Genomic DNA, 13816 nt, shown 5'->3' with positions numbered 1-13816 from the left:
GCTTGTACTTTGCTTACTGCATTATACTTCCATGCCACTACATGCTGAATGCAAGTATCTTTTTACTAAACTGATTTGATAACTTTGGCTACTAGTATCATTCATGGTTGCGAAATGATTCACAGTGAACAATGATTATGACGTTTGATGGGATCTTAAAAAAATCATGAATATGTTCTTTCTAAGATCGTGATTTGTAGGCCAGCGCGTCTCTATAATGCTTCACATTTTTCCCTTTATTTAAAAATATTGCAGCTTCAGTGATACGGATATATGCGGGATTTCGTTAATATTTTTGATTCATGGTTCAGCTACAGTGCCCTCTTCTCTTTAAATGCATAATTTAGCTCTTTGCTGTGAAACTGGAGACCATGTTAGCGGAAACTGTAGAGGAAGCTTGTGAATGCTTTTTGGAGCCAATTTGCTTAGCTTAGCTTTGTATCCAACATGCTGAATTTCATTTTCTGCTTGTAATGTTTGTCAGAAAACACAGAGGTAATGAGCAAACTGATGAATTACACGAGGTCTGAACACACTGTGCTATTAGTCATGTGCAAACTGGAAATAAGGCAATAAGTGGAGAGTCAGTGTAACCGCCCTGACTGTTGGGGGAAACCACTGGTGCTTAAAGAGCATTGCTCGCACATCTCATTGCATCTGTTTTTCTTCAGATTTTTCCCCCCCTCTCTTTGAAACATCTCAGCGTGCGGCAAGAGCGAGTTTTGCAAGGACTCTGGGAACTATTGATTTTCATTTGCCCTTGCTCCCGTGCTGTAATCTGTGGACTCGTGCCATCCACTGCTTCATATAGCAGGAATGCCTGCAGCTTGATCGAGGCCATGTGTTTGTGGGAGGCAGTGCTGTAATAGAGGTGTTAAGTCCATATTATCTGAAGTGTAGTTAAAAGAAAACTGGGCCGGGGCACCTTCCTGTTCAAAGTTCGGATCTTATTGAAAACACATCACGCTGAATAAGCGCTCCATTGTTCACTCTGCGTTGCATCATGGTTTCTGTACATGGAAGCAGGAGTAAATAAAGAGGAGCCACGGATTTATTAAAGATAATTATGGCAGTTTCTCTGTTCTGTATAATTACTCATATGAACTGCTTCATTTTCAGCCCACCTGCTAATGCTCAACCCTTTTGGGTTTTAATTTGTCTGGGTTCATTCTCATCCAGACGGTTTTATTTCTTTACCTTGCGTGTTTGTGAATTAGATTGCTTCGGGGCTTAACTGACAAAATATAAGCAGTTTATAAGGAGGTAGATTAATGAGTGTGCCTGTCAAACATAAACAAAGTCATCGCATTTAGCCGGGGCTCTGACCAAGGAGCAAAACTAATCGTCAGTTTGGGGAAAAAGGCGTTTTGCTGCTGCTGCTGCCGACATTTTTACCGCCAAATTGAAATAACCAAATGTCACTGTCATGTCTCTTTTCCACACAATCAGCGTTAGGAAACCATAGTTTATTTCCGATCTTGTTTTATTACCCGTGGTTTCAAATGACTCACTAACCACAGTGTTGAGAAGACTCCACCAGGAGGCTGCAGTTTCATCGCCAACATTTATCTCAGCATAACAGCATCCGCTTCAGTTTACCCCGGCACTTTTTTACTACCCTCTCTCAGAGCTGGCACGGACACATAAAAAAAAAAAACAATAACAAGATAATGGTAAATCTTCATATGAAATGGAATTGGTAGCCTTTTCTTGACATCTGTTTGGTTTCAATCTGTGGAATCATCGGGGCAGAAATAGCTTTTCATCCTTGAGCGGACAGGATAAACCAGATATTATACGATTATGTCGGATCACAATACCAATTCAATATCATACAAAATGTCAAGAGCACACACAAAGTCTCGCACAACCTGATCTCTGCCTCTCCATTGTATTGCCCTATTGTGTTGCTCACAGATAACTTGACATGTTACATAATGTGTTCTCATTTCGGGGCCATTCTCCTTTTTGTCTCAAGGGCTCTCAAATGTCACGACAGCAGCATGTGATGTAAGAGGAGCCTCTTGGGCTTCATCATATAACCTTTATCTGTCTGCCATACAAAAGTAAGAAAAAGTTTCAAACAAGGTCACTTCCAGCCTGGATACAGTCGAGTCCAAGGTCAAGTCCCCCCCGCCCCCCAAGAAACTGCAGTCCCACCTGCAGGGGAAAGACAAGGTACCTGTTCAAAGAGTATGACTTAATGGAATTTTGATCATTTTAACAAAATAACAAATAACTTCGTAATTGTGTAATCGTCTGACAGTCAATCGTGAACATGTTCTATCCACATCACTGACAGTCAGACTTAAAATCCACACAGGTAATTCCAGTCATTGTGTCTCTTATTACTCAATACAAGACACAAAACTTTATATGTAAGAAATTTAGTATAAACATTAAAAAATTAACTAAAATCATCAACAGAATGTGTAGCATGTTTGGATGCTAACCAGTTAGCCTCTGCCCATCCTGTCTTGTCATACCACTTTGTACCTCAGTGTGATAGTGAGTAACTGTAGCGTCCAGTCTGCCCTCAGTCCAGCATGAGCGGACGTAGTAGTCGCTCCTCAAGGGCGGGAAGCCACTGAAGCAACACACCGTCTCCGCTGCTGGAGACGGCTCTTGGCCAGTAAACTTACGTAATGCACCTTTCAGGTCCAAATGTGTCTCAAGTCATTGATTTCTGTCAAGTCGAGTAGCAATTCGTCGAAACGGTGACTTCAGTCGACTCGAGACGGAACGTTTTCACTTAGAGGAAAACTTTGAACGGCGCGCTCATTCTCATATCCTGCAGAGAGACAGATGAGAGGACTGATGCCGCTTTGTTTGCACAGTCAGTATAAAGCTGCCGCCAACAACCAGTTGGCTTAGCTTAGCATTAAGACTCAACACAGATGGAATGTAGCCCAACTGTGTCCAAATAACAAAATCCACAATGAGTCAATACGCATTGTTGTTTTATTTATAGGCTAAATTAAACAAAGACGGTCTCAATTAGTAAGTTTCAGAGGTGCTGGTAGATGTGTTTTGTACAAAGCCAGGCTTTTTCTCAGTCTTTGTGCTCAGCGAGGGTACTGGCTGCTGTTGCTTCATATTAAATCTCAGCAAGAAATCAAATAAGCACATTTTGATCAAAGTAAAATCCTTGCTTCTAAAATATTGCTGCTTCAGTTGTAGTCTTTATTTTGAATATATACATCACAATATATCAAGTTACACAACCCCTCTTGGGCATTAGAATGAGCCTCTTGTCTTACTGATATTTGCACTCTTACGTAATAGTTTTCACTTTACACACGTGCAGTGGAATTAAAGCAAAACTGACCAGTAAGTTTAATTTATATTTGATTTTTGGACGAGTTGAGTAAGGGTGCTTTTACTCAGTCCCTGAGGGTGAGAAGCTAGCCTGGTCTGAATGCAGTGGGCCGACACTCTAAACACATGCTATGGAGTACTTTGTACACTTGGCAGTAAGAGTCATTTTTTTCCTCGATCCCTGAAGCGTTGCATTGTCTTTTCAAAAGAGGCTCTTTGTGTTTGCAGTGCGGAGTTGCTCACATCATGAGCCCCAGTACTGTCAGAGAGGCGGTTTGATGTTTGGCAGCGTCTGTGTGGAGGATACTAAAACATTCATTGCATATTTGGATGCTATTAACATGAACATTAAAGTGTAGATTGCCGTGTCTTTGATTTCCTTCTCCCCAGAAGGCCTTGCGTTAGCATGTTTGCTGCTCATTGCAAAGAGGTAATTAAGACAGGAAGGCATCGCTGAAGGTAAATGCCGACTTATGGACTAGTGGCCTACTGTCAATGCTTTTCTGTCGGGCTCCGTCAGTGGGAGGAGGGTTGCTGCTACACACATCAGACATGACCCAGTTAGGGAGCTACACTTGTAGGACCCTATAAAGTGGATCCTACCCTGAGGAGGATTTCCATACCCTTTGGCTTTGTTGTTCCTCTTCACTCGACTCTCAGATGTTAGGAACAGCCATCACTTTTGAAATTGAAATTCTAGACTAGTGTGCCGATATACACTTGTCGTAGAAGATGCTCTCTTTTATTTTTTTAGCATTAATTTCTCGATTTGAAAATTTCCTTAAATTTTATTTAAATGAAGCTGGAAAGCCGTTTCCCCAGAATTTACTGTGAATTGGCTTTGACTATCTTTGTCATGTGCGAGTAAAGAAGCTTATCGTCACCACCCCACCACCGTGCCTCACAATGATAATAAGCCATTAAAATATAGCAAGATATTGCAAACGCTAATCTTCCCTTTGACTTTGGTGAAAAAGCCAAGGCGGCAAATTAAAACCAGCAGCATGGTGGCAGTCAGGTGATCCCGGCATGGCGATATTAACCGACCTGCAGCTCTACATGCTTCGAATTCCAACATCAGTTCAACATGGGAGTGACTAAGTTTTCAAGGGAAAGCAAGAAATTTAGAAAAGCTCGTGCAGGAATTTCTCTCGGATGCTGCTGAATTCTTTCCCTTGTTTTTTCACCCGCCTCTTATTTGACTTCCCCTCTCGAACAGGGAGGAGGGGGAAGAATGTCCAATTTGCAATATGAGATCAGTGGAGACATGGTTGAGGTCGCAGGGAGGCGTGGGTGTGTGACTGGAAAGACTGAGATGTACAGAAAATATCTGTGCCCTCATGTGAAAAGCTCATTCTCCCCACACATGCAGAAGATGTTCTCCTTTGAAAGTTTTTTGATACGTATTTAGCACGCCCCAGTTTCATTTTCATGCACTGTGTTGTGCTGCTGAGCTGTAGAGCTAATCCCCCCCCCTTTTTTTTTTATTTTTACATATCCACTGCTTAATGAGCCAGGAGTTCATTTTGCACTTGTAATTGGTTTGTTTATTAATTACCGGTTGTAGTCGGATACTGTGTGACAAATGAGTGGTGTGATTAGATAAGACCAGCCCTTGACAGAATGCCTTTGGCAAAAGCACTGAAACAGATCAATATAACAAGCTGCTCTTTCCGCTCAGGGCCAGTGATGGTGACTGATGGGTGGGCAGGGAAAGAAATTAGACTTTGCTTTGGGCTTATTTTTTGCCTGATCCTCAGGAATATAGAATAAAACCGACACTGAAGCATTTGAAGTGGTCTGAAGTACTCATTAAAGATATAATACGGAACATTTCCACATTAAAATGTCTAGAAATGAATAGACCTTGGTCGTACATTATGTTGAGTCATGTACTCGTCTGTACATCTTTTTTCAAGGTAACAGTGTGTTTTATTTGGTTGCCTGTTGTCATTAATCCCAGAAGAGGGATAGGAAGGAAGTCGGCAAACATGACTAAACGTAATGTGAATAAAACTTTAAATCATTACCTCGTCCCTGAACAGTTCAGCGCGAGTCCTGTAGATGGATTTTCATTGCCGACGGTAATTGTTCAAAAATGAAGATGACTCCCGCGAGCCCGTGCTACTTCCTAACATCATCAGCCTACCTCTTTTATTTTCATTGTTTTGATTGTGAGACCCCTAATGGCAGACATTACATGCTGTGCATTTAAGTACTTGTTAGGCATCTTCTTTGCATTTCCATTCATTCTACTCTGCATGCTTAATGTCGCCTAGTCAGACTGATCTCCACAGCGCTGTGTCAGCGCTGGAGGAAGGTTCTGCTGCACCAGTTCTCATTCTAGCAAAGGGGGAAAATGCTCTGGCTTGTTTGTATTTATTTAAACCAAGCTCAGCTGTCTTGGGCGGTGGTAAACCTAAGATGAAGCGGCGGTGCCCCTGCTAAATAGTGTTGGGGGAACTTGTTTTGCATGTGGAGGATGTGAGCCCAGGCGTTAAAATGGCAAAATCCATCCAAAACAAAGGCAAGGTAAATTTCCATTTTCAGTGAGTAGGTAGCGAGCTCTGAGGCTCTTTTTGTTTCCCATTGACACAGGGATTTTGATAACATGCAGATACTTAAAGCAAGAAGAAAGCCACTTGAAATAGGCACCAATGGCAGTCTTGTACACACAGTCCAGAGCCAGTGAGTCAGACGACTGCATGCTTCACCCTTCCTCCATACTTTTTTTCCTGTGTGGAACACCCCCACCCAATTATACACCTTTCTGCATTCACTGTAGCCACAAACATGGCTGTATGACTATATGACGACGAAAAGTTACATGGATTATTAGGTGCTGACCTCTAGTGTCTATAGTAGTTATCACAGGAGCAAAGAAGGAAGTAAGGCCTCTTGAAAAGGCTGCTTTGTGAGGAAGTCAAGGTGGATGAATGGGTCGAGCACGGAGACGGCTGTTGTGTTCAACATAGACCCAAACCGTAGTGTTTTCCTAAACCGTAACCATGCAGCAACAAAGATCCGGTCATGTTGGATAAACAACAAATAAAAGGAGACGAGCAACTGTAGCGATATGACAAAACAGCGAGTGACGTTTAAAATATATGAAGACCCGTCAGTTAACAGGGCGACATTTAAATTAGACCTCACATGAACACAGTCTCACAATGAGGTTGTTAAGTCCTTTGATGGCTGAAGGGATAAAGGGAGGTTTGTAACTGTTTGACCTTTTCTTTGGCCAGCGGGAGCAAATACCAAAGGGAAGAGGGAGAAATTTGTCATGGAGAGGATGGTCACACTCTCAGTGAAAAGTCAGAGGCTGACGAGGAGCTTGTTTGTCACAGAGCTCTGTTCTCGGCCTGGCCGGTAATACGGTTTCCTGTGTTTGATATTCACGTTGTAAAGCCAACAAAACACAGAGAAGCATAAAATGGACTCGACAAAAGAACGCAGACTGAAAGATGTGTAGCGCTGTGCTGTGATTTATCTCACAGTTGGATAAAAATATTATAAACAGTAGGGAAGAGGCTATGAAAACATCTTCACCGAGAACACGCTTTGTGTCCAAAAGGATAATTGAGGTGTAATCTTCAGGAGGAAGTGCTGTGCAGAAAACCACATAATTATAAAAAAGATAATTTAGGCGGCCACTTAACGAGCCTGATGTCGCCTCCTAAAGGAGTCGAAAAACCAATGAGTGGGCTATTGGCTAAGTAACACTTGAATGCCAGCCATTGGCAGCAGCAAGTATTTGCTTCACTCTGCACATCACATATCACATGTACTTCACATACTCTCTTTAAATCCCTCCTCTCTCTGCATCCCCCTCATCCTCCATCTCTCGCAGCTCCACAGCGTTTCAACTCAATCTCCAGATAAAATGCCAGCTTTGCCTGCAGAAATGCTCACACAGGAGTAAACCCGCCTGAAAATGGCTGTTTATCTGGCTTGAATGACAGAGAATCAAAACTTTATGAGAGAAGCAGACATGCAAGTTTGACATGTTGCTGTGTGTCTTTGCGTTTCAAGCGAAGGAACAAAACATGTCCGGACATGCAGGGTTTGGTCTGTCGACAGATGAGTCATATGGGCTGTTTAGACTAACACTGTGGGAGTCTGAGCCAGTTACTTTCTCTTGTTGTTTAGCACAGAAAACCCACGCAAACATGTTCATAGTATCATATTAATATGCATGTATTTACTCATAACATGCGAGAGATAATCCGTAAAATGTGCGCACAGTGCTCAAGTCAATAAAATACTGTGTTCTAGATGAAGGTATCAAAAGGCCATTTATTTTTTTAATTTATAAGCCTTAAAGCTCCCAAGAAGTCAAACTTGAGGTTTAAGTTTTTTACTACACGTCTCGCTCTATATTTTACGTATATGTCAGTATTTTAATGGTGTTTTACAGTTATTTCCTGGAAAACAATTTTAAAAAAATGTTGACGACTCATTGTTGTTCCATTCATGGCGGGGGACTTAACACAAGCACTGTTGGCTGAAAAATGCAATCAACAACGGTGAGAGGACCCTTCCTAGCCGCCACATAACTACAACAAAACAACTGGCAGTAGCCGTTTCATGGGAAAACACAGGTATCTCTTTTTACAGTGCAGCCACCAAACTCATGGTAATAGAAGTCAGCGTTAAAAAGTTGCAGCAGAGCAGGTAGTGCACAGTAAAGTTGGTAACTTTCCTGAGAGTTACTTTTATTGCTTCTCAATCAAAGCAAACTTCTGCACTTTTAAAAAGTGAGGCAGCAGCAGGAGGAAATGTTGGGCTTTGCATCAGCAGTAACTCGACACTGAAGGAGAGTGAACAGTTAACAATGAGATCAAATTAAAAACAGTAACGCTGAATTACATGCTGCATTGCTTCCTGTTAATCGCTCATGCATAGGCAATTTGTATCCAGTGGGGGGAATGGCAGAAACCAACGCTCACAATGAAAATTACTATGTAGAGAGTTAATTAAAGAATGTAAATACACTGAACGGCCACTGCAGAGAAATGCCGACGATAAGTGGCGTCAAAAACAGGGTTTGATTCCGTGAAAATCTTAAGGATTATAACTTGAGCTACTCTTCAAAATCGTATTTTTCCGAGTGCTGTTGTGCTGAGATAGCTGCCCTCTTTGCAGCCTGTTTCATTAATGTGATGAGATGCTTTATTAATCCTAGCAGCCGGCCTCATCCGTCACGATACTCATATGTTTAAACAAATGAAGAGCATTTGTTTAAAACAGCTGGTTTAATCTGACTCTGTTGGTAAATGTTTTGAAATAAGATTTCTGAACTCTAAAAGACCAAAAGGTGCAGTTTTTGTTTGGCCTTGCCTTCCCAGGTGTGGCTGCTCGAACATTTTCAGAGCAACCACGCTCTTTCAGATGATCCTCCAGGCCCAAACGGGAATGTCTTACATTAAGCCGGCCCATTCAGGCACATCCCCACTCCAATTCCCTGGCCACCAAATTTCTCCCCAGCTTAGCGGCAGCCTTTTCTCCCTGTCCTCTTTGGCCTTTTGAATGATAACCTTGAATGGTATTGTCTCGGGGCATGGAGGAGGGTAAAGAAATTCCTTGGTTCCTGACAGAGAGCAAGAAGGCTTGACAAAAGGCATCAGCACTCCCTAAATCAGAGAATGTGGTGGATATGAAAAAAGGTAAAAAGCGTCGGAGTGAAAAAAAGATGGTGAACAATAGCACAGCTCTGACGGAATAAAGCACTTCTCTGTGTGCTTCTTTAAAGCACCGAAATGTGATTTCAAAAGTGAGCTCAACTACGATGATGAAATCTGCGGCAAGGAAACACAGAGGAAAGTTGACTATATTAGAGCAGATTTTATGGATATGTGGGACTGATTGTATTTGGATAAGTCCATTTGATTCGAGTGAACTCTTTCCCAGTTCATAGAATAGCTTTTCAGAGAAGCCATTAGGCCTGTGAGATAGTCATTCGGATAACGATTGCATGGAGATCAATTGAAACTCAATCTGTGAATAAGTTGTCTGGCCTCTCAGATCGTGCCGGGCGCTCTCTCTGACCCTCCTCCTCTTCACCTCCTCTGCCGGAGAAGACTATCAGGCATCGGCTGGCTGCCATAGCAACTGAAACAAGACTCCGAAATGGGCTAAGGTTTAACAAACAGCGGTTGCTGCGAAAAAAGCAGGAAAGTAAACAAACAGATCTCCCTGGAGTGTGTTGATAGAGCGACACTTGAACCTCTCCGGGTCTCCCAGAAAGATGAGGGCATCTAAAAGTTTGACCCGAGGGAACGAGCGTTGCCGCTGAAGGGAAAGTAGTTATTTTTGAGCGAGGCAAACAGTGTCTGCGGATGCTGCTCACGCCAGATTTCTCACATTTATGATCATTTCTTTCCGTCTGTTCTACAGTGTCGTGCAGTTGCGATGTAGCTGCAGTTATCAGCCAACCGTCTGGTGACTTTCAGTACTATCCTCATAGCAGCTCAGTGGAGATCTGCAATGATTTCATCATGAGACAGCCATCTGCTCACAGGGATAGGAGCGGCTTTTTGAAGTTCATGTTTACCTAAAAGAAGAGAACCTTTCTCAGGCTTCTCGGGGAAAAGCACTGAAGCCATGAGAGGCAAGTGAGACGAACAAATTCTGGTGATCCATTCCGTCAAGTCTGATCTCCACCATGTTTATGAGTTAAGAACAGGTGAAAATATGCTCTGAAAGGATAATGTTCCCAAGTTTGTTTGTTTTTTTCATGACTTTCTGTGAAAGACATTGGGGGGAGGGGGAGGTTTGCCAGGATCATTTTTCTCACTTGCCTTTCAAGGCTTCTGTGTAAGCAATGAAATTCACAAAAGACCTTTTGTTGGAGCCAACACCTGTGTTTTCATTTTGCCGTTATTATCTGGGCATTTGCCAACTCCAGGCTCACAGTCCCGAGGGCAGCAGCATGGCTTTACTGCAAGTAAGTAACTTTGTTAACACGGCAGCTTTTGAGAGCAGAGACATCACAAATAAAATAATAAATAAAACAGAGAAAAACAAAACGGTCAATTGAAATAATTACCCAAAGGCATGTGTTCTGATCTGTGGACACTTAAAAATCAGCTCAAGACCAATTTCTTAAGTCAAACAGGAGTAAGCTCCAAAGTTTAGTTTTAACCAGAGTCTCTTAAAGTTTCCATTTAAGAGACTCTGAAGGTTTCCTTACTTTGTGACACAATGGACATGAAGTGTAAATGCGTCGCCCCGTTTGCATGCAGTGTTATGCTGTTTATTTCTCTCTGTTTATCTGCCACAGAAAACTGATTTTTTCCCAGAGGGGATCATTAAGTTTATCTCATCTTATGAAGTCGAGCATGTGGTTTAGCTTGTGATTGTAGCGCATCTGCTAGCTCAATAGTTCTCCAGCCGGAGGCCAGGACACCAGATTTAAGTCAACAAAATTGGGGGAATTCACAAAATGATTTTTTTGACGGGGGGGAAAAAAAAAAACATATTACATAATTCAAAGTGTTACCACAGGCAGTCTGTAATGAGAGGTCAGGAGAAGGAACTGCCTCTGTTAAAGAGGTCACAAGCTGCTGCAGCCGACAGCCACATGCTAAATGACACAAATCCTCGACTGTCTGTTTGTGCAGATTGGGGCGCATCGGTGTCAGCTTAGGGAATAAGAAGGGCAGGAAGTATCGGTCTACAACAGCACGCATGGAGAATCAGAGCCTGAGGTAGTTGCCCATCACAAGTCTTTCCAGCAGCTTGCCTCGTGAACATTGTGTGAAAGAACATCTTTCATTCTTTGTAATCTTTCTCCCACATCCCAGTCACCATCCGCCCCGACCGCCACTCCTTAATAACCCACATACGGAGTGTGGAGGATGGGATTTGCTGGAATTAACTATAGTGGGGAAAAATAAATATATCAAAAAAGTAAAAGCCAAAAAAGAGAAGTGTAGGATCGCATACGACGCAGAATTGAATTACACCTTCGCGATGCGTTTGTATTTCTGTTCATCTGCTCCCACAGCGCTCTGTGTTTTTGTGGTATCTGTCTCTATAGTGTCATGGTAACATGTGAGTGCTCACATTGATTTCACACACTGCAGTGTTTCAGGCTCAGTGAGTTTATCCCCAAAAACAACAGAAAACACCAACGGTTCGCCCAGAAAGCTTTGATTCGTTTTTTTTTTTTTTGTGTGGTTGCACAATGGAACTGAGCTCTTGTCTTTGTTGTGGCAATAATTTCCCTCCCCTGTAGTCTCTTTTTCCTTTCTGCATTCCATGTCATCATCTGACCTGATGTGGAAACTATGCACTGAAGTCTTTCTTTCCCCATTCTTCTCTGCGAGGGGCCTGCAACACAGGAGAAGCTCTTCATGGGTTTTATCAAATGTGTTTATCAGAGAATGACTGAGAAGCCTCATAAATTGTTATCAAATGGAAATATTACTGTTTATGGGATGTGTGGGAATAAGAACAATGTCTCTGCGAAACAAGGACACATTTCACTCTGTGTTATTTTATTTTCTTCCCTTGTGCTGCAAGGAAATTCAGCTTGATTACATGCTGCTGTATCTCTCAGCATTACACAACACTTGAAAGGGAATTTTTGATTTTGTTAAATATTAATCTTGCATACATTAGCACACTCTCATGCTTTACAGTCTTTACTGTTACAGATTCTAATCAAAACGCATTCGATAAGATTATATAACTGAGAGCGAAATGACTGTGAGTACTCGTTTTGGTACCTTGTAGAAAAGTGAGTGTTTGTGTTCATCAGGTCCACAGTGGCTGCTGCTCATACAGGGATTTACATCATGTGCGACTTTTGCAACCGCTCAGCTAAAGGTAGTAAATTTAGGTCTGAAGCAGAAACTCGTCTGAAGTTCTCTTAAGGGTCTGAAGAAGTGTTAAAAAAAAGGGGGGGCTGTCTTGATACATTCGGCAATCCCTCGCTCCCCTCTGATCCTGAGCTGTAATGACACAGACTTGGTTAGAGCCGTTTTATATCCCGTCATTCTCATCAACATTCCAGAGTTTCACTCAATTGATTTTCTACCACAGGTGCCAATAATCATCCAGTCTGTTTTTCTCCCAGAACTGAGGCGATGACATTCACCGTCCTTTTGGCTTGGAGAACACAGATGTCTGGCTCACTCTTCTTTCTCCACCTCTGATGTTTGTCTAGCCCATCTGCATTAGCATGTGGATTAATTCCTCCTTGTTATCGGGCCTCGATGTCGTACGGCAGTCCTGGATGGCATGGGTAATCAGGTTGGAAGGCAGAGCTTTCTTGCATTCCCGTCCTCTGCTGCCATCCTCGCATCCCAAAACTGATAGCGGGGCAGACACATCGGAGGGGATTAAGCTAATGTGATGGCAGAGCCACCTACCAGGGGCCCCCATGGGGTAATTTCAAGAGACAGGCCTTGGCATCCAAGGAATAACTTGTCAAGACCTGGTTTCAGGCTAATATTGAGGATATTAATCCTTAATGTAATGGCCCTGACTAGATTTTACTCTTGTCTCTGTGTGCAGCTTTAAGCACAGTCATAAGTCTCTTTAATCACTGACATAAAGCAGTCCCTCAAGGATTTTCCAGAGTTTTACAGTAATTATTGCATACCAAAAAATGCTTGTTTTTCGCTGTGAGAAATTGCCGAGCTATTTGCATACGTTCGTTGTTCATTTGCAGCGATTTTATGAGCTGCTGGGAGAGGAGCGCTTTGTTTGTTGCAGTGAAAAAAAAAAAAAAGTGATGAAGTGTTTAAAATCACAATCCGTGTCATTGCACAAAGGGATGTGAGAGGTAAAACTGCTGGGACAGGTCAGAGCCGCCCTCCCCGTCAGTATCTGCTGGAAACGGCTGATAAGGTGGAAAAAATAATCAGAGAGGTGAGGTCACGTGCATCGGTCTGCTGGAGAGCAGCAGCTCATTGTCTCTCTGATCATTTTAAAGCAAAGAATGAGAATCCACACAAAACCTGTGTTTAAATTCACCTTGCTTGATGTCTGGATGTAGCAAAGACCAAAAAAAAAACCATCCCGTTGCGTTTTTCTTCCTCACTAACGAGAAGATGTTTAAAATATGTACACCCAGTTAGCCGAGGTCTCACGAAAACACTGCAGACCTTCCTCGAGGAGCTGCGTGAACACCTTGACGCTGAGAGTTTGTCCTTGCTGCAGTTTTCTCCCTCACAAGCTGGGTCTTGTCAGCCTCCAGCCATGTTTTATGATGTTTTTCTGAACCCCTGGTGATCAGTGAAGTTTCTGCGATGCTTCACTGCTGACAGACGCTCTTTCTCTTGTTCTCAGGTCTGCTCATAGGATCTGGCTGTGCACTCTATCCACTGGGATGGGACAGTGAGGAAGTACAGCAGACCTGCAACAACAGCTCAGACCAGTTTCAACTAGGTGAGACGTCCTTCAGGCAGATTCAACACGCACACGCACCTACAGTCGAAATTAAAGGCTGATGTTCAACCTCAACTCTGTAAACGTGCCTTGTGTTTGC

General features: G+C 42.7%; 1 protein-coding gene across 1 annotated transcript in view; it reads left to right on the top strand.

Annotated features, from left to right (window-relative positions):
• Positions 1 to 13816, top strand: part of LOC119004750 (LHFPL tetraspan subfamily member 6 protein) — a 51494-nt gene that overhangs the window by 30137 nt on the left and 7541 nt on the right. The window contains exon 3 of the mRNA XM_037071948.1: positions 13618 to 13716. Within this exon, the coding sequence (XP_036927843.1) occupies positions 13618 to 13716 (99 nt within the window). The remainder of the gene's footprint in view (positions 1 to 13617; positions 13717 to 13816) is intronic.

Source organism: Acanthopagrus latus, chromosome 2 (genome assembly GCF_904848185.1).
Source record: "Acanthopagrus latus isolate v.2019 chromosome 2, fAcaLat1.1, whole genome shotgun sequence".
Classification (NCBI taxonomy): Eukaryota; Metazoa; Chordata; class Actinopteri; order Spariformes; family Sparidae; genus Acanthopagrus; species Acanthopagrus latus.
Note: the sequence above shows the minus strand (reverse complement) of the source record. Positions and strands in the feature narration are given on the sequence as shown.